Raw genomic sequence first — 22,369 nt, forward strand, 5'->3', positions numbered from 1 at the left:
TCTTCTAAAAGAATACAGAATCTCTGGATCAAAACACAGGTGAAGAATCAGCAGAAACAAGCGACAGAAGCATTGCTTATGCACATGTAAAATAACATAATAATCAAACATTAAACAGCATATAAATCAAAACTGCCTAATGTTACCGAATGAAATGTCAACCCAGGAAGGGTTAACAACTGTGAAGCTTTGGGGGGTTTGATGGAAGCAATCTACTCCATCTATGTTTTGATCAACGTTCTAAATCCGATCCGCATGCATCTTCGACAAAACTGCGATTTTCTCAGCTTTTTGTTCAAAATGTTGCTTTTTTAAAAATTTACCAATTCAGGTTGGTTGATTTAGGCTTGATGTTATGCATTTAGAATGTTTTTGTTTGTTTGTTTAACACAATGATTGATTATTAATTGTTTAATCTCTAATTTCTATTTGTTCTATTTATTTTTATTTAATGTGATTTTTAATTTCAAAGTAATCTAAGGTATTAACTGGAAAAGTGAGTGATCTGAAACTTTCGACAGGTAGTGTATTAAAAAACCCAAATAATAAGTTATACTGTATTCTATCAAATAAAAACAAACTTTTAAATTGAGAAAGCAATCTAACATCTGGTCGCTTTAGAATGTGCCTCTATACGCTTTAAAGGAATACTCCACCGTGTTTTCATATTAAACTATGTTTTTCCCTTAACTAAGACGAGTTGATACATACCTCTCTCGTCTCAGTGCGTGCACTTAATCGCTCAGGCGCGCGGTGACACTTTGAAAGCCCAGTTCATTCAATATGGGCCAAGCAGAGAAACAACCAAACACCTCCACGTTTTCCCTATTTAAATACAGTTACTCGCGTAGTGTAACTCGACCTAGGACGGTGACACAAAACAAAACGTTGCGCTTTTCTAAGCGTGTAAAATGGATAACTATATTGTATGGCGGAATACCATTGCAAGTGCTTGTAAGCACTTCGTCTTGGCGCAGTAATATCTTCACTAGAGGGAGCGGGGGCCGGTGAGAGGATTTTTCACGAGTGAAGATATTACTCCGCCAAGACGAAGTGCTTACAAGCACTTGCAATGGTATTCCGCCTTACAATATAGTTATCCATTTTACACGCTTAGAAAAGCGCAACGTTTTGTTTTGTGTCACCGTCCTAGGTCGAGTTACACTACGCGAGTAACTGTATTTAAATAGGGAAAACGTGGAGGTGTTTGGTTGTTTCTCTGCTTGGCCCATATTGAATGAACTGGGCTTTCAAAGTGTCACCGCGCGCCTGAGCGATTAAGTGCACGCACTGAGACGAGAGAGGTATGTATCAACTCGTCTTAGTTAAGGGAAAAACATAGTTTAATATGAAAACACGGTGGAGTATTCCTTTAAAGGAACCGTATGTAAGAAATGTATTTCAATTAATCATAAAATGGCCCTGATATGTCACTAGACATTAAGAAATCATGTTCATTTCAAATACTTATATCACTGACAACCTAGTCCGGCCAGGATATTGTCATTTAAAAGTGAAGTTGCAGCCCTCAACTGATGTTGATGTTGTCATGTTGTGTTTTGGCCTGATGCTCCTCCCTCCACCTATCTACCAATCACGAAGTCAGTAGTGTTTCGGCATCCGGGTTGCCAGCTCTGCTCTAGTTACCACAGCTGCAGCTACAAAAGTGACGGATACAAAATATCTAACGTTATGAAACCTAAAAGACCTCGTTATGAATCCGAAATACGTCGTGACAAAGTCCGAAAAAAAACTTACTGTGTAGGACTCGTCACTTGCCATTGGAAGCTCCTTGTAGCAGCCTACGTTCCTGCTGGATCCTGCAGCCTAACTGGCAACCTCGAGTCAGGGGGGAGGGGGAGGGGATACACCGCTCTACAGTAATTTGAAAGTGATTGCAGTACCAGTTTTGGCCACAATCTTACATACGGTTCCTTTAATAAGTATCTTCTGGAATGTTCACTCTTGGTCTCGACTATGCGGCAAATAAGGAGATGTGATAAATTCCCTACACAAGCAAGCTCCAGCCATCTTCTCCCTGTCTCTCACTTCCTTTTCTCAGAGCTTTAAACTGTAGCACAGCCAAAGGGAGGAACAAAATTTTGAATTATGTATACAGAGCTGTTCTGAACACTTTTTTAACTCAAAGACAGCTTTGAAGCAGAGTTGAACTGGGATTTATGCACTGATCTAGGGGAATGCGCTACATTTTGGATGTGGATGGTACTCCGCAGGAGAGCGACCACTACAGCAGGCTTCAGTCTCCCTGTGTGGACTAGGCGATAGAACGATAATGATAATTATCAATAAAATAATTTTTATTATACTTTTTTTTTATTGTTGCTCAATAAAATTAAAACATAAGTTTGATAAGTGTTTGGTATAATGTTCATGCACTATGCAAATAATGCTGCGCATGCGTGTTACAGACCGTCGCACTGATGCCAATCACTGATAAGCGTTGCCATTTCTGTTGCGTACTTCATGAGAAACATTAAACAGCAAATGCGCCAATGAGGAGCGAAATTTATCAGCACAAAATACGTATAAAAAGCATAAAAAGCTTAGAGCGAATGCATTTACAGTGAATTCACACTGGGTGTCTGCATTAACGCTTCTCATTTACTTTGAACGGGCGACGTCATGCGTTGCTGAACTGAATTGTGGGTTCCGTTGAGTAGCGTCACTGGCATTGTTTGTGGCAGAAGTTAAAAAGTTTAAAACTTTTCAAGCGCCAATGCAGGCGTCAGGCGATCAGATCACCTATGCAAAAACCCAAGCGCAGACGCCAGCCAATTGCATTAATGCAGCACCTGAAAAGTAATGTGATTGGCTGTTGTCACTATGACGGTCGCGTCAGCACCAAGCTTCAGACACGTCCTCCGTGTGAATGCACCGTTACTCGCTGACCGTCTCAATCACGTGACCACTAAACAGCGCTGTGAGATCCATTGAAAATTGTTCCAAATCACTGCAGAGTTCTCCCATACAAACCACAAATCAAATGCCTCAAACAGGAGAAACATTGAGCCCCAACAATACAGTTAGAAGGCTTTTCAATCCAACATTTACCATGATTTACTGTTGTAACACTAAACATTAATGAACAAATAAATCTAATAAAGTACCAAAAGTACAAAAACTGTGCCAATAACAGAACTTTTATAAGCTAATGTAAATAGAATCGCATCTATTTCACAAATTCTAGCCAGTGTAATTTTCAGCATCACTCCTAATGACCTTTGGCGGTGAGGGAGCTTGCACTCAACGAGCCTTCCCCTAATTCTGATAGTGTCTGTGTTTGTGATTTCCCTCAGGCTAGCAATGATGCACAGCTCACCTTATCCTGACAAGCCTGACAGAGCTAAATAAACGGATGGGGATGGAAGAAAACTCTGTAAAACCTTTGAGCAAACACATCAGAGACCCCAAAATCTTAACCATGTCTGACATGCTCCTCTGAATTACTAATTTAGAGAAGCAATCAGAGGTACTTCAGATAAAGACTGATTAGAGTTCAAATGAGAGCTTTAAACATGTCTGCAACATGATGCCGTTGAAAAGCTCAATGATTCAAAGTGTGGCAGGATTTATTTTACAAAAAACATAAAAAAAAAATGAAGCTAAATGTATGGATCGCTGATAGAGACTAAACAATCTGACCCTTCTTAGAACAGGGAAATTTCCTGTAATTCATCCGATTGCATCGATAAATAGCAAACAAACAAACTCTATCTGTAATAAATACTGTAATTATACTGAATCCCCCTCTACACCATTTTCCTTTTATCTTTCATCAATAGGGAGATACAACTGGCAGGACGTGAAAAGCGTCCCTTGTAAATTATGGTTAAGCTTTCATAAGCTTTTTATGATAAATCTAGAGAGCAAAATGTTTGTATGAAAAAATTCAATGACAATTCTGTCAATTGAAAAAGTACACTATTCAACAAAATTAGAGTATACATTAAAACAGAAAAAAGAATCAGACGCCAAACAAGACCTAATAATGATTCCTTTTTTCTCTATTTCTATGTTTTCAGAATATAAACAAATACAATAGAAACAAATACAACAGAGTTGCTTTTAAACTTCATCTTTCGACAGCAATGTGCACAGCAAAGCACATGTTTCTCTGGGCTTCAAATCAGAGGTATATATAATGACTATAATAATCCTGTTGCTCACAATATCAATTCCACTATTGGTCGTTGTTGATAAGTCTACTAATTCTGCAGTCATTTCTCAATTTTTATGCTCTTCTTTTATCAAGTGACCCTGGTTGCATATATTTTACAATGCAGTCCTTAAGTACTACCATGGGACACAGGTAGACAGATAGATCAGTGGGGTTTCACTTTTTTTTGTACTCGTTGTCCTTGCTATGGGCCAATCTATGGGGCAGGTTCTGCTAATATTATCAGAACTGTTACAGGGAATGAAAAAAGTACACAACAAATGATGGATAGAAAGATAGAGAGATGGAAATGTAGACAGAATGAAAGAATTATTGGATGGATGGATGGATGGATGGATGGATGGATGGATAGATGGATAGATAGATAGATAGACACACACACACAGAGACACACAGAAATGTGTTTAAACAATTAGTATGAATTTCAGAGAACAAAGTCTCCGATTTTTGGACGGATTTTATAAACTAGCATACATAATACATAAAAAAGAACCTTCTGCACATGCCTTCCTTCTGTCGCCTCCTCTAAAGCTTTCCCTCTGTCCTTCCTCTTCATTTTCCTAGAGCCTGTTCTTTTTTTTCTTACTTAGTCCTGCCACTTATAGCCTCAGGTGAAAGCTATGGTACTTCAAAGAGCCTTTTACTGGGAAAAGGAGATCAAAAGAGGTGAGGCAAGCAGTGAGAGGACAGATATAGAAGAGAAGAATGAGGAGAGGACAGAATGAGAAAGAGAAGGGAGAGAGCTCATATGGTTTGTGATGAGGAGGGCTCGCTCTAACTAGCAGGACAGAGTGGTAATAATGGCCGAGCACATGATCACAGCAACGAGTTTCATTCTGAGAGTTTCAAAGATGCTCAGCGGACACGGCAAATCACAGGAGTTTGTTTAAATTCTCCTGATCTGAACAAGCATGGCACAGCTTACACTGAGATCACATTACCAATGCAAATGTGTAACACCACATCCACAGCAAAGAAGGCTGAGGGAATGAACAAGGTAGGAATAGAGAAAGACTGTGAAAAAATGAGTTAAAACAAGCACTTCACTTCAGCTACTGTTTGATTTTACAACATTTGCTACAACCTTGCATAGCCTTATTGCTAAAAAAGACACTATTTTAAAATCCTTATCCTGTTACACAGGCTAACTGACAACACAAACCAGATGTACATCCTCTAAGAGATTTAGATTAGAAGCAATTGACCAACCATACTAGATAAGAGCTATCACACCGGGCTAAAATATTAGCCTATGCTTTGAGAAGGTAATGAGGTTTCAAGAAAATTAAAAAGCTATATTAAAGTAATGATCTGTCAAGACTCTGAGAAGTAGCAGCTCCAAATGCTTAGTCAATAATGTAGTTGGGCTGCAAGATGAATGCCTGCCCAGATGGTCAATCTCTCTTGTGCAGAGCCGTGTGCTCATGTCAAATATTTCTCTGAGAACACAGCAAATGTATTGAAATAAGGAGAGAGAACAGTAAGACAAAACTAACTACACCGAGACATGTCTAAGTGGCAGGGGTCTGTGAAATTTGTTTCAGAGTTCATAAAAGTTCTTCTTCCCATGTCTAGCACAAACAGTGTAACATAAACAAAACATTTTTTGTCAATATTGGCTCAGGAAATGGTGCACTTGGTCCCATATGTAATTATATCAATCAGAAAGGTGCTCATGAGCTTCCCTTTTGTGCCAGTGATGCTCTCTCAACAGCCTTTTGCTACACATCACAGTTGATGGCTATACAGTTTATACAGCATTACAACACAAAAGTGTGGACTTGGAGGAACAAAGACAGAGAATCACATTTGGGACAGGGTCATAGTCATAATTATGACATTAGCACCAACCTTATGCTCTGGCTTTGTAGGTAGTCTGGGTCAGTAGCGTTCAGCATGGCCACAAAGCTCCCTACGGGAATATTCTCTCTCCTGATGACAACCAGAGGATCTGGGAAGAACACCGGTCCTTCATTCACATCCATAACTGTAATGTAAACTGTCGCTGTAGAGCTGTGGCCGTACACAACATCAGGAACCAGAGGGTCTTCGTTTTCTACTTTTATCAGAAGTGTGTGAAATTTGGCACTTTCATAGTCTAGAGGCTGCGAAAGACAAAAGACAAATGGAATTATGTAAGAGTGATCAACTAACCAGCATGTACCTATACCAAGCAAATTACTCTTTATCATTACACTTCAATTAGTACATGCTTTCTTGTTTTATTTGAGTTGGTGCTAAAGTCTACAGCAGGAGTGTCCAATAATGCTCCTGGAGGGCCAATATCCTGCCACTATCCTGAGTTTAGCTGCAACCCTAATTAAACCCAGTAGAACCAGCTAATAAAGGTCCTCAATATTAGAAACTCGCAGGCAAGTGTGTCAGGGCAGGCACACCCCTTCTCTACAGAATTGTCCCTTTAGATTGGACATCCCTACATTAGTGGCTCATGAAGGTCACCTTCTTGGGCTTGAACCTTCAAAGTTTCAGATACCAATCAAGATCCTTGATCACTTTTGGATAAGTGGTTAAATTCTGGGTGATCTAAGAATTGGTAACCTACACTTTAAAGGTTCAAGCCAAGAAGGGGACCTTCAAAAGTCTTCACCAATATGATGCAATCAATAAATTGAACCAAACAAATGACTGAAAGAGGCATAACACACCTTTACCACTGACAGCATTCCTTCATTGTTGTCCAGGTTGGTCTGTATCTCAAAGTTCTGGTTGGGATCTCCATTGATGATGGAGTAAATGGCTCTCCATGCTCCGGTGGCTGGGTCGTCTCTGTCGTCCACCGTCAGGTTCACTACCACGCCGGTTGATCCCTCATTCACAGATGCCTGGAACTACAGCACATATTGCTTGATCTGGCAAATGTTATAAACCAGAAAATTGTATTAAACCAACACTTTAGCATTTGTTATTACATTTACAATGGCACATTATTTGAATTTGCAGTCTGTAATCAATATCAATATTTTCTTTCCAATCTCTTTAAACAATAAGACAGAATGAGCAGTGGAGGAGTTGCGGGGTGTGGAAATGAATGCTTTTACTAGATCTCTATAATTGTGCCTCTTATGTTTACAGAGATTAACACAGCCAGGGGGACAGGGTCTATTGTTTTTGGCTAACCGAGCACCATTTTGAGTAATGAAAGAAGCACTGATCAACCTACAGCTGCATCAATTCCTTCCTTCCTTGTTTGGTACACGCAGAATCTCAATCTTACATTCACCTCCCTCCTACTCTTCTTTCTGTCCCTTTGTCAAAGATAAGGCTTAAGCTAAGCCTGTATGAAACAGCTCTTGTCCTGTTGTTGTCACTGGATGAAAGCCACTCTATTCAGAGTGTCACAAATCTCCATAGTCCTTGCCCAAACCAGCCCAATGTCACAGGCCTGTTTGGGGAGATGAAGTGTTCCTAGAAGGGCCAGATGAGCTCTGGTCCCCATCAGCTCTGCTATCATTTCTGTTTAGTGGCTTGTAAAGTGAGCACCCCTTCTATGCCTCAGGGATGTGCTGCCTTTATAAGAGCTGTCCAGCGGGGAGGGTGTAGGGGACCAAATGCAAATGTCATCATTTGGTCCTGAAGAGGGTGCAGCTGGATCTGGGTGGCAGGATGAATTAGAGAAGTTTGGAAAGGGAAGCTCAGCAGTTTAAACCCCTGTGGGAAAGAAATATTGCCACTAAGCCCTCTCTCTAACTAAATGCTTAATGCTATTGAGTTAAGAGCCACAGTTGTGAACCATCCAAGATTAACAGTGAAACCCTTAAAGTCAAGGAGGCACATCTACATTGACAAACACTGACGCTCAATTTTTTCACTTGCCATCTGTCTCTCTCTCTCTCTCTCTCTCTCTCTCTCTCTCTCTCTCTCTCTCTCTCTCTCTCTCTCTCTCTCTCTCTCTCTCTCTCTCTCTCTCTCTCTCTCTCTCTCTCACACACACACACACACACATTGGGTTTTCATGTTTTATGGGGACACTTCATAGACATAATCGATTATACTGTACGAACTGTAAATTCTAACCCCCTACACTAACCCTATAAACCTACCCATCACAGAAAACATTCAGCATTTTTAGATTTTCAAAAAAGATAATTCTGTATGATTTATAAGCTTGTTTCCTCATGGGGACCACAAAAATGTCTCCACAAGGTCAAAATGAACTGATATTACTCCCCATACCTTAGGGAATACCAGGACCACACACACACACACACACACACACACACACACACACACACACACACACACACACACACACACACACACACACACACACACACACACACACTTTCTGCATTTTTACATTTTCAATAAGCATCACTTAATATGATTTATAGTATGATTTGTTTTCTTGCCATTTTATTGTTTTCTGTTTTTAATCATAATCATACTCTAACTATACAATAGGCACTTTTTAGGCCATTTAGCCTAAAAGCGTAAGACCACATTGAGAATGTTCTTTTTTCACAATCTGCTGTAGACACATCAGGCAGTAGATGCAAGCAAAGACTTTTAGCCTCAGTCATTTTATTACACCTGAAAATATAGATTTTTCATTTGTAAAGGCCCATCTCCCAATAAGAATAACTTCTTCAGTAGTTTAAAGACAGAACCCAGTGATTTTGTTCCTTGAGAGAGAGAGAGAGAGAGAGAGAGAGAGAGAGAGAGAGAGAGAGAGAGAGAGAGAGAGAGAGAGAGAGAGAGAGAGAGAGACTCCTGGAGTTGGCCTCACATATAAGCCATGCTTTATCCTTTCCTGAAAATAGATTTCATTGATTTATTTCTGAAACACAGGCCTTAAAACCAGTCCCTAAAACCTGTGTGTGCCTCAAAGGAGATGAGATTGTACCTGTCTGCAGAAGGCCATGAAGCGATTACATCACTTACATTTTACTTCAGCTCCAATGAGAGCCTTGTGTCTACAGTGAGCCCCGCAGGCGTATCACTGTCAAAATCAGATACTCTCCCGCTATCAACCAAGATTTTATCATGTGTGGAATAAACAATTAAGCAAATGTTTTCACAAATGTTTACAGAGGGACACGAATGCATCCGCACAGCCTCACGCTCTGCATCTTCACTTCGCTGACCGCTCGTGTTCCATTTAATCATCTGGAGCAGTGAAGCGGTCAGATGGATGTATTCAATCTTTGTTGGCTGCTGATACCCTGGCCCTGCCATACCACTGATAAGACCCCAATCCCTTCGAGTTCACAAAGCAACCAACAGTGTGACAAACGGGGAAGTTATCAACCCGAGGCTAGACCTCAAAACTGAGAGCACAGGGTGGATTTGTGTGTGTGAGGTAGATGTCGCCTAGTTGAAGCCCCCCAGCAACAGAACACAGGGCAAAGAGAGAGAGAGTGTGGCCAAAGCGAGATAAATCACTTCCTACAGAGCTGCCGGTGCGGTGACACCCAGGAGCCAAGAATGACTTGGATTATTTGGCATGCCATTCATTATCAGTAATGTAGCGCAGTGTGACGGCATTATTGGAGTTTCGTTTTGAGCTGTGCTACTGCTTTAGTGACAAATAGCTCAGAAAATTCACACCTGATACTGTAACCCCCCGTTCGTCTTGACATCTGTTCGAGGAATCAAATCAACATTCATGACCTTTCGAGAAACTCTGCCTGACTTACAAGTCTCAAATTGCACATCTCAAACCGGGAATGTGAAGAAAAAAGCCGCATGCTGTTTTCACAGCTTAACGAGATTCTTGAAAATAACACTTTCAACGTGCAGCCAAACTTGGATAGCTTTCGAGGTGAAAGGCACTCCAAAAGGCTTCAGAGAACAAGAGTCATGTGAAGGGTCTCTCCTGATGTGCCCGTGGATGACAATACAGGTGCCTTTTATGCCACAGGAAACCTCACTCATAGTCTTTCTCTTCACAGCCTCTCAGAGTGACAGACTGAGACGTTTCACAGTCTGACGGCGAAGGTGTCAGTTATTCCGTCAGAATCTGATTGTAAGGGAAGGTCTGAAGAATGGATTTGAATATGGTAAAATATTTTAAAGGAATAACTCACGGCAAAATGAAAATTCTGTTATTAAATTCATTCTCATGTCATTCCACGCCTGTACGACTATCTTTCTTTTGTGAAACACAAAATAAAATATTTCGAAACTCTCAAAAACACTTGAAACATTCTTCAAAAAAAAATCTTCTTTTGTGTTCCGTAAAAGACGGAATGTCATGAGGGTGAGTAAATGGTGACAAATTTCATTTTTGGTTGAACTACCCCTTTAAAGAGAGGATGTAAGTGCAAACTGTTGCTCCGTCGTGACAGCATTTTGGAAATCAGCGAGATGCATGAAATCAAGCTTTCGTAGATAGTAGCTTGGTTCCAGGTCTTATGTTAATTATTTAAAATAAAATAACAATAATTAAAGAATTATGTTAATGTCAATACACTGCACTGTAAACCTGCCATCTTCCTTTTTTAATCAGAGCAAATATATGTGGAATAATAAATAGTGTAGACATCATTTAATTAAGCATATTGCACTAGCCGAGGGAGTTCAATCCTGCTTATGGAGATTTTCCTTTCTTCAGAGTTTAGATCCAACTCTAATCAAACACACCTGAACCTGTTAATCAATGTCTTGGGCTCACTTGAAAATTACAGACAGGTGTGTGAGAGCAGTGATGGAACTAAGCGCTAAACTAAATGCCAAACCCACAAAATGAAGTGCTGCATCCTAATTTGTTTTCTTCTGCCATGCATTATAAGTATGCACTTTGCTGGCGATGGGAATGTACAAATTTTTGCATGTTTTAAAATACAGTACATTGTGTATTGTGGCAGTATTGTGGCATAATACTTCATTAAATAGATCCTTCTGAATGGGGATCACTTTTATCAATGGTGTCATCTGTATGCGGGAAAACTCAAAGGAAAAACATCTCCGGTTTAAGCATATCGTTGTCGTGTAAACGTACCCTTAGAGTCATTACAGGTTTTTTTTTTTTTTTTTTTACATTCATACTTAGTACACCATCCAAGCACTTTAAGCATATCATACTATTTTAAGTACTATAATTTTGGATGCTATAATTCTAATTTTACATACAAGTAATGATGGATAATATACAAACTGTAATGAAGCCAAGTGCATCCCTTACCTATATGACAGCTTTGCAAGAAAACATTTTACATACAGATAACAGCCTTGTCTGAATGCCTGCTTGCTATTAAGCAATTTCTATAACCGACACATTTCTTCATCCTTAAGGACACTATCAGTCTGAAGATGTCATGACGATATATATATCACTGCATCCCCTGAGATGTAATGAAATCCCTGACTGTTCACAAACTGATTTTATTTATGAGGACATGTGAACTACTTGTAGGTATCTGTGGTCCATTAATTACCAGCTGGATTTCACAGGACAGATGGGAATCATAAAAGTATCTTGAAGTTATGACTTGTAGTCTTACATTTAGGGTTGCCAAACGTCCCATGTAAGATGGAATTATTATGTATTAAGAGAACAGACTTGTGTTAAATCCATATGGGATGCAGTTTGTCACAGTAAAAACAACTGAGAATGCTTCAGTATTTAACTATTTGAATATGTTTGGAAAGTGTCAATGCTGAAAAAGAAAGAAAGAAAATCATTAAAACTGTACACGTGGGAATATGATCTACTAACTACTGCTATCTGTTGTCTTATTGGACGTTTGGTTGTTTGGTAAAATGTCATTTATTTTGGTATGTGGTATATATAAATATAAAGATAATCATACCCACATCATTCAGTTTCACGACTAAAATTTAAAGCATTTAAAACTGCAATTCTGTTTATCTTGAAACATTTATTAATTTGTTTAGAGTTATAATTTGACTGGGTATAAATTAAATGTACAAGTGTAATGGCATGTGACAGTCCAATTTATTTAATATATATATATATATATATATATATATATATATATATATATATATATACAGTATATATATATATATATATATATATAAGCTATATGTCAGTGTGCCAAAATCAAAGTGAATTAATCTCAAAGGCATTTTAGCACTTCAAGTTTCTTTTCCATTAACAATTGTTTTAGTTCTCAAATACTTGGAAATTAACAAATGCAATAACAAATTATGAGATAAATTCAGTAATAGATAAATGTAAAATATTTCTTGCAAAAAAAATGTGTTTGCACAGATATGTTAATGACTCTTTAATGAAAAATCAATAATTGACCTTTATATATTAAACAACAATATTAAAACAAGCCAATTTCATCTATTCATATTTTTTAAAAGAACTACATTGCCATATAAACAACAAGTAAGTAGTTCCCGACCCCTGTGTGTAGCATTATAAAACTGGATGTCTGGATGATTACAATCAAATTAAAGCTATAAAATCAGAACAGGTGAGTTTAAAGTGGGTTTGAGCAACATAATTGACAGGCTCATCAATGGTCTTTTAAACTTTATAAAGATATAGCTGATAATATTGTTCACTGCATTTTTGATTCTGCTATAGAGTTTTGCTATGGATTTTTTTTTTTTTTTACAAACACTTTCTTAGCCCCAATTAGAGCAGAATGTTCATGTATGAGAGTTACGTATGTAACTAAAAGTCTCAAACAATAAGAATTTCGGCACAACTGTATTGATTTAAAATATTGAGTAGAATGCTTTCAGGTATAACAACCATTCAATGCTCTCCTTGAAACAAATAATAAAAGCCATGAGACGAATGAAAGCAAACACCAACATCTCACTTCACTAGCTCTGACTTTGCCTCCACAACAGAACTGTAAACATGCTAATATCCGCTAATTGAAAATTATACTTAATAAATCTTTCACTCTCTTACTCTCTCAGTAGTGGATATTACTGTTGTACTAGAACATTGTGTTGTACTAGATGTGTTGTACTAGAAAGGAAGGATGTCATTTCAACTCTGTATACAATGCTTAAATTGAGCCTGAATAATCCTGAATGTCATATCTTATATGTCACTGGAACCACTTGTTTCACTACCTTAAAAATACCAATTTAATCTGTCTATAGTAGTAGGACAATGTACAACAGTTGATCTTAAATCTCTTACTAAACTGATGTATACTAGTAGCTACTCAAGCTCATACTGAGTGACAAATGAGGGCATGATCAAGTCATCATCCCACAAATGAATACGTCTGTTCTTGATGGATATGAAAATGACATATAGATGGCAACAGATGCAGTATAACTGCAGCTCATGATGAGCAAAATCATAAATTCATAAACATGCCGAAAACTAACAAGCTGCAAAGCTATCTGGTACATTGTGAGACAAACATGTTGATTTGTAAACAATTTAAAACGCAGAAATGCAAATTAAGAGATACCAAAGAAAATATTTGCATAATTTGAAATATGCTAAACAACTATAATGTGGTCTAGTGTTTTTTTTTCTTTTTCATTATACAAACGGAAAGACTGCTCAGTCCTGTCATACACACTGCTGAGAAACATTAATTTATATTAATGCATGCTAAATATGCTGAAATTACTTTGCAGATTTGATAAATGATTACACAGTGTTAGAAGCTGCTTTCCTTTTCTTGACATGCCATGTTAGCATATTCTGAGTAAATTAATTTAAGTTCTAATTGAAAGGCTATCCTATTAATATTCTTTGAAAAACAATGTATAATGGTGCTTTGATATTAATATTAAATATCTAAAACTTACATAGATAAAACTTCATATAACATTAACAAAAATGATGTGGTGCTTAACAGATCAGCAGTTCAAACATGAATTTGCATGGATATACATTCTATACATACAAACTAGCACCTGAACTGTTACTCATACTTGACTGATCTGTTGGTATTGAATAAAATGTATCTTAAAGGAGAACTCCGGTCAATTTTAACATTGAGCTCATTTTTTTGTAAATTTGGAGTGCTGTCAATACAGAGAACAACGACAAAGATCGGTGTTGCCTACACCGTGTTATCCTCTTTTTAAAATTTGCACCCTGTTGACTTCAATGGGTCATATTTTAAACCTGCTTTTAGCCTCTTAACATTCTTGATGTGTCATTACAAGTGCCCAGCCATGTGGGTGATTCCTTTAGAGTTAACACGGGTGAATCTGACTGCAGTAGATGTGCAAGATATGAATAAAAGTGATGTTAATTCAGCCAGCGCTCATACTTGTATTTACATCCTGTTTTCGGTTGAAGTCCATAGTAATCGATTGTCGAGTTCACGCGCATATGTTTAGTTACCTATGATCACGCGCGTGAACTCGACAATCGACTACTTTGGACTTCAACCGAAAACAGGATGTAAATACAGGTATGAGCGCTGGCCGAATTAACTTCATTTTTATTCATACCTTGCACATCTACTGCAGTCAGATTCACCCATGTTAACTCTAAAGGAATCACTCACATTGGCTGGGCACTTGTAATGACACATCAAGGATGTTAAGAGGCTAAAAGCAGGTTTAAAATATGCCCCATTGAAGTCAAAAGGGTGCAAATTTTAAAAAGAGGATAACACGGTGTAGGCAACACCGATTTTTGTCGTTGTTCTCTGTATTGACAGCACTCCAAATTTACAAAAAAATGAGCTCAATGTTAAAATTGACCGGAGTTCTCCTTTAAGAAAGGTTATGTGTTATCAATATACAGCATGTACTTTAATTTCCAGCAAATATGCATGTGTTTTCTAGGCCTGAAGATATTTTAGAGTGTCTCTCAGAGTCTCCATAGACAATAAATGGAACATTTCTTTGAAAATCTGTGTTTTTGAAGTATTATCATAATTAGAAGTGCTACTGTGGGTCTGAAAGTGCCCTTCATGATTACTTAGCATCAGGCAGCAAAATATAGTCACCTATTTTTGTACATATGTGTGCTATATATGTGCCTTTTTCAAGGACAAATAAATATGTTTCATTTAAGACATGTTATTGCAATGCACACTATACATACACATTTACACTTTCCCCTTTGATTTAAGCATTCACATCTACTGGTCAAAAGTTTCAAATAAGTGATGATTTTAACGTTTTTGAGAAAACAAATCCTATTATGCTCACCAAAGCTTAATTTATTTGATAAAAAATATTGTAATATTGTAGAATAGTATTACAATTTAAAATAACCATTTTCTATTTGAATAAAGGCTAATTTAAAATGAAATTTAATCCTGTAATTGCAAAGCTGAATTTTCAGCATCATTCCTCCAGTCTTCAGTTTCACATGATCCCTCAGAGATCATTCCAATATGCTGATTTGTCACCAATTTCTGAAGGATGATGTGACACTGAAGACTAAATAGTAATTATTATTATTATTCCAAAATGTCTGTACGCAGATGTCAATGAAACCGAAAGTCATTTTTGGAAATTACTTTTCATTCATCCAGTGAGATGTAAATTTGAGACTCAATATTTTGCTCAGAAACTTTAAGACATAGAGCAAGAAACAGTACAAAATCCATAAATAAGATTCCATGACCATCAATAATTGCTGGTGTAGCTGAAGGAATTGAGCTACATCAGACATGGGGTGCCTGAAATGCGGTCTGGGGACAGTAGGGAATGGGACATAATTTCTCATCATGGATAATATGGATAAAATCAGCTAAAACTGATTTTCTAATGTTGTTAATCACATTGTTTTCACTTCACAAATTGGCATCTGGAAATGTTATCTGTCCTCTTATTGGAGGGGAAAAAAAATTAACAGGAGAGTGGGAAAGGTTGCTAAGATAAATAATGAAGAAGGAATATTTGCAGAACCAAAAGGTCAATCACTTACTGAGAAAATCAAGTGGGAGTCAAAATGATTCAATCCATAAAAATATTGAGTGAACTACGGCTCTATTTGCACACAATGGACAAAATGTCAAAGCCACATATGGAGGAGTGATAGGGAACATCTTGACCAGCCCCTCTTTATTTTCCTCTTTCCTAGGTCAAGAACCATCAGTCAAAATGACTTCAGCCCAAATACTGCATATGGTCCAACCACTGATCTATATAATGAGTGGATAGCTTATGACGTCATAAACAGTGAAGCCACCGCCACCATATTGGTATTCCCTAGTGAGCTCACGCGTTCTATTGAATCAATAGGAAATTTTATGACTTGACTGAGAAAACATTGCCTAACGAGACACCGTTTTTAAATCTAAAGTTTCCCTGTACATTCTTATAACACAAACATCCTAAGCATTTAAATAGGTATTTGTTTAAAGTCGGAAATTTTTCCTGCTTATTTAAAAATTGCTTTGATACTGTGGGCGAGCAGGTGGCAGTAATGAAGCGTTTTATTTTGTGATTTGCCCTTTGAATGAAGAAGAAAAAGCAGCTTACCTCCTCATTAAAATACATGTTTAAAATACAATATTTAATTTGTGTGTCCAGTGTTCGTTATTCACTTATGGGACTTCCGTGTAGCTTAAGATCAGTGGTATAGCTAGTTAAAACCCCAAAACGTTAACTAAAACGGCAACATGGTCAAGGTTTAAAATTAGAGGTTTAATTTATCTTCAGTGAATTCATGCCGGGCAAAGATTAATGGAAATTGAAATTGTTCTTTATCTTATTGATTTTAGTGCAGAACAAGCTTGGCCAGAGTTTTGCGCAGCCGTTTGCAGTGTGATGCAGCAGATGTTTCCTTTGCAAGGAAGTGGAGCCTGATGTTGGTGTAGCTGTCTGCAATGTACTCAATGAGAAGGAAAATATGATTGTTGTATGGTTCTAGGTTGAACAAGTCTCAAGTTCCTTAAATGCAGAGCCACCATGGAGTTCCAGAACCTGTGTGGATAGCCTGGTTTTAAATTTGCTGTCCAATTCTGAGATGTGCCTTGTGAGTAAGTGCTGTTGAATACACTTCTCAGCTGTTTTGCAGATTTTTAGGACACTGTCTGATAAGTCCACCTCGGGACTTCATGTTGATGAGGGTGTGTCCAAACTCATCTTGGAAAGAGCTCTCTACACTGAGTCCTGATAAACAGGTAGGGCAGTGAATCTTCTTCGTAGCTGTTCTGACTATGAAGCCAGCTATGTATCCGACCACAACCTCTTTAAACATGGACAGACTGGGAAGGCTTGCGGTGATATTTGTTTCCGTGTTATCTTCTGCTTCAGGTTGCATGTCGCTTCACCGAAATGACAACATATCAGAAGGTGTTGCCTCCAGTACCACTGTGCTGTCCAGTGGAGAGCAGTTGCCACTTCGGCTTTGATGGCATGTCTCACTACCATTCTTTTGAATGCTGACTTGAACTGCCTCGCTGTGGGATTGTTGTTGCATCCATTAGCTGAGTGAATGGCAGCAAAAAACTGCTCAAGGTGGTCCTGGCAAAATTTGTAGGTCAGCAGATATTGTAACTGCGATGTCGGTGGTCTCACATACATGTCATATAATTGTTTAAAAAAATTTATTGCCACCAGGAAGCCAAGGAATGCAGTTGTCTTGCCTGTTTCAACAAGGGGTCGTCCGTTAATGCCTGGCTCTTTCAATCCACTAATGTAACTGTAAGCTTCCATTAAGAAGGCCATGTTGGTGTTTTCATTAACGGGCCTCAGGGGACTTTTAAGTCCCCTGGCGATGGGATTTCTGGAATTCATCAGATCAAAAAGGCAGTTGAATGTCTCCTGGAATGTACATGTTGGCTCACAGCCAGTGGCACTTAGGGTCTGTGCAGCAAGGTTTACCTTCATTTTTTGACTTTGCCAATCTATATGAGCTGATCTCAGTTTGTTGCCTAGATGTAGCCCTTTGTCCTTTTGCAGTTGGTGTAAAGACTTGATGTATTCCCATTTTATGCACTTTTCACAAGGATCTACAATAATGCCACATGACCCCAAGGTGTTGCGTACCAGCTTTAGCATATGACAGACATCTAAGATGGCATGGATCCTTCTGTGGCTGTGCGATGGATCTGGGAAACTGGGGGTCAGGTTTGTGAAATGCAAGTTTGCTCCAAGGTCCTTGAGCATGGAAAAATGTGTTGATGGACCATCACAAGTCAGGGATACCACCCTCACTCCCACATCTTACAATTTATGAATGCATTGCCACACCAGAGTAGCCCTCTCTGACCCAGCCATTCCATGTGTTAAAAAATATGCCACTGGAGCTTTCCAGTGGTCATGGATGCAGACAGTCATCAATACAAGTACCTCTGTTGCCATTGGTATGCCTTCATTTGTTATTTTTGTGCCAATGTCTACATAACCAGTCATTCTTTTGCCATCCCATTCAATGTGCTTCATAATGGACATTTCATCCATCATTAGTGCACAGAGCGTCTCCTGTTCCTTGGCCTGTGCTGCTGATGATTTAGCTTGGAGAGAGGTTAGTACCTCTTCACTGAATCCAGGATCTCCTCCAGTGCTGCTGTACTTATAAGCTGTCAAATGGTGTCGCTATTGGACACTTCATTGATTATTGCTGCTCTGAGGTTTCTTATAGGCTACTGTTGACTGTTTTATTGTTTTTTTTGTTGTTTTTTTTTTGTTGAAGAAACATTACTCTTGCCTCGGAGAAAACAACACAGGAATAGTGACAATTGTGCATATAAATTACTACTTATAGGGCTTGAATTACAACATGTGGGCAATTTTTCTACATCCTTTGGTGAACGTCGTTTTACACTTGTATGCTGCATAGCGGGTCATCTTAAAAGTGCTGTCGGAGCTACCAATCTCTGTATGACGGCTGTTGGAGCCCTCTGCTGGTAGGGAATCGTAAGATGGCCGCTTGAACACTTCCGGTGGCTTCACTGCCTGCTGGCAGTTTAGAAGATCATGAGCTATCCAGTCATTATATAGATCAGTGGGTCCAACAGATCCCTTGGTTCTGTTCTAAACCCAGATAAGATGCCTTATTGTCTCATTGTCCCATTTATCCTTTTGGTATAAATGGAAACTTCTCTCACCTCATCTACCATTGGTTGGATTTCTTCTTTTATTTTCAATGAGCTTTTTGCACTCTGGTGGTTTTGCTCTATCGTCTTTTCTGTAAAGCATACATGCAACTCTGCCCTAAAATTTGGCCAAAACAAGATATCTCAGAATGCAGTATAATTATTCTGAGATTGGCAGCCTACATAGGGAGTTTGGAACAAAGCTAATCACACTGAGTAGTAGTATTCATTGTTTTGTATGTTTAAAATCATCCTGAGATGTAAGAAAGGTAGTGAGGTGCCATGCGTGGTACCTGTGGTTTTCACAATACAAAGGTAAACCAATGGTTGATTTGAATAAGAGTAGATTCCTAATTCTGAGTGCATATTTAAATTTTACCCTATAAAGATTTGGCTGTTATTTATTTTTACTGTTTTTGTACATGGAAATGAATTTACTGTGCATCCTTATCCCAACTCAAGCTACTGCTAGCTGTCAATTCACGCTGCTGTCAAATATGCCTTTCCAAGAGATAAAATATGTAGCAATATTAACTGATTTGTCACCCTGGTGCTATCTGCCATCTACTATATACAGGGCTATCTACCCTGGTGCTACCAAATAAGGTGCTGGTGCCATCATCTGTAGAACATGGTGGAACCAGTGCCACTGCTCTTAAATGTCAGCCTGGAGCCTTGTAAAAGCCCTGTAAAAAGTCAATTGGCCATTGAAATAAGAACATCCATCAAATCAGAGTCGACCCCCAAAGTACACCCGACTTTTGTTACAATCATGTTGCGGACTTGTAGCCATCAAAGTTGATGTCATTAGCATTTTGACGGAGGCTGCGGCGTGCTGTCAATGCAGGGGAGAGAGGCAGCTCAGATAAGCTGTCACTTCCCTTGAGTGACAGGCATGATAAGCCGGATCAGTGGCTGCTGCAACACTTGGAAGAGGTTCATCGGAAATAGATGCCAGTTATCACAAAGTGCCAGTGGGTGGGCAGGCATGTACATACCACCTGCGGCAACTACCACAGCCTCTGGTCTCTCCCTCCACAGCTCCAAGATCCCGAAACTGGAAACAGGAGTCGGAGGGACCCGGGGAGACAGAGATAATAGAGGGAGCATGTATAGGTCTGCAATTATCCTAATAATACTCCCGCTGCGGGACACAGTTACGTGACCCCATACATTGGCCGAGGCCTAGAATTATCTCTGGGCATACAATAATTCCCTTGTCACACACGGCAGACATTTATTTTTAAAAGACGAATGTTCAATGGTGGCTCGGATGTTAAATACATGAAATGAATTGAGGTCAAAGGAAAAACAATATAGCTCTGCCGTGCTCTGCTGTGCTGCTTAGTGGAGGCCAAGCGGTTTGTCGATGTGCAACAAGAGGTTCAGATTTTAACGTTCCTTGATCTTCAGGTTCATTTGAAGATATGATCTCAGTGCTGTAGTTTAAATTCCAATTGATTTTCACTGTGATGAGCAATATACAACATAAAGAACGAGATATTGAATGAAAGATCTCTGTGAAGCTCTGCTGCTGATGCAAATAAATAATACAGCTTCACTGTGTAGGCTTGCTAGTTTTTATTAAGAGTTGTATTGGTTTTACAACAACCAAACAAAAGGGTGGATTTACATTTAAGTAGAGATGCTACAACCCTACTAAATGTAAATGCATCCATTCCTCTAGATCTGACTGGACCAGTTAATGACAATAAACGACTAGAAATTATAAACTGTGGATATGATCATACAGTATCCACAAAATCTTTCTGAGGAAGACTATGCAATGAGTGTAAATACCAGCCTGTGATTTCATAAAGTGAAACATCTGCTAATTCAGAGAAAATGAGGAAACGTGAGAAGGTGGCATGTTTTTCTTCGCTTGTTTCTTCTATAAATTCTATTAAGTAGTTAAGAGTTTCTGAAGTGAAGAGACTTTTGCTCTTTTGCAAAATTTGTGAGAGATAAGGAAGTATTATCTCACTTCTGGGGAAAGTAGCAATCTAGGCTTTATCGTAGAATGGTAAATGGTGAAGCAGTATGCACAGTATAAATAGGCCAAATACATGTAATATAAAATGGTGGATTTTAGGAATTTGTGGGGCAGAATGGAGTTTGTTTAGAATTTGATAAGAAAGTGACACAACAAACATAGAGATGGTTATGGCCAAATATTAAAATTATGTCATCATTTATTCACCCTTGTGTCAAATCTGCCGTGCAAAGGTAAAAGACCGTAACTTCGTTTTTGGTCGAAAATGAGTTATTTATATTTTTGGCACATTCAAGACCTCCTTTATCATGTGGATGAGTATCTTGAATCAATTCTGTTGTTTTTTCGAGAAAATAATGAGTAACACCAGTTGCCGCTCTTTGGCTTTGTTTTGGAACGCTCAAATTGAGTTACGGTACTCTGCCTTTGTTTAGCCGCGCGTCAATATGAAGTTAATGTGCCAGTGTTCTATCAAATAATGCTACCTACCAGACTGTACAGTTATCTGCCTTTGTTTTACTCTCCATTAAAATTTAAATTACGGTGTAGCCTGTGTACTTTGTACAGCTGCCATCAGTCCCTCTAACTTCTGATGTCCTCAGAGCTTTGTCCAGCACAAACGCGGTCAGATCATTTAGTATGGTCTGAAACCGCTCCATCGACAAACGTGCGATATCGATCGCGAAGGATTATGCAGAGTTCACAGAAAAATGTTACACATGCCGTAGCAGATGAATACAACAAAGAACTAAAGCCTCGCCTCCGGACCTGGTTGAAACACTCATGCATCTACAGGTAGCTGGCAGAGTGCCAAAACTTCACCGGCGCCTTCAGCACCGCCCTAAACACGGTCGAGCCAGCGCTGGACTAATATATCTATGGAGGTATTTTGTCACGTCAAATATATTAATAATGCCATCAGAATGCAACCAAAGCACAGGATATCAATAAGTAGATGGCTATAAATAATTGTAAATCATACAAAATAAATGCCATGATCACTAGATTTTATACAGGTGTTAATGATTTTGTTAATGGTGATCAGCAACCAAATATTGATAATGTGGAAGTTACTGCCTTTTGCCTTGGCATGACTTCTCACTTTTTGCTGACAATACAAAGGCAGAGTACAGTAACTTTAAGATAGTGGTCAAAAGTCAAGTTTGAGCTCAAGATTTTTTTATGTATATGATTTTCATTACTAAAACATCTATTTGCCAGATTTCCAGTGTCCTACCTATCATTAATTTG

At 38.6% G+C, this 22,369-nt stretch overlaps 1 protein-coding gene across 1 annotated transcript in view; it reads right to left on the reverse strand.

Moving 5' to 3' along the window:
• Positions 1–22,369, reverse strand: part of cdh13 (cadherin 13, H-cadherin (heart)) — a 344,747-nt gene that overhangs the window by 44,263 nt on the left and 278,115 nt on the right. Inside the window, exons 9-10 of the mRNA XM_079873426.1 lie at positions 6,865–7,047; positions 6,050–6,303 (exon numbers count right to left, since the gene is read on the reverse strand). Of these exons, the coding sequence (XP_079729552.1) occupies positions 6,050–6,303; positions 6,865–7,047 (437 nt within the window). The remainder of the gene's footprint in view (positions 1–6,049; positions 6,304–6,864; positions 7,048–22,369) is intronic.

The sequence above is a fragment of the Squalius cephalus genome, assembly GCF_949319135.1.
Source record: "Squalius cephalus genome assembly, chromosome: 6".
In the NCBI taxonomy this organism is placed as follows: Eukaryota; Metazoa; Chordata; class Actinopteri; order Cypriniformes; family Leuciscidae; genus Squalius; species Squalius cephalus.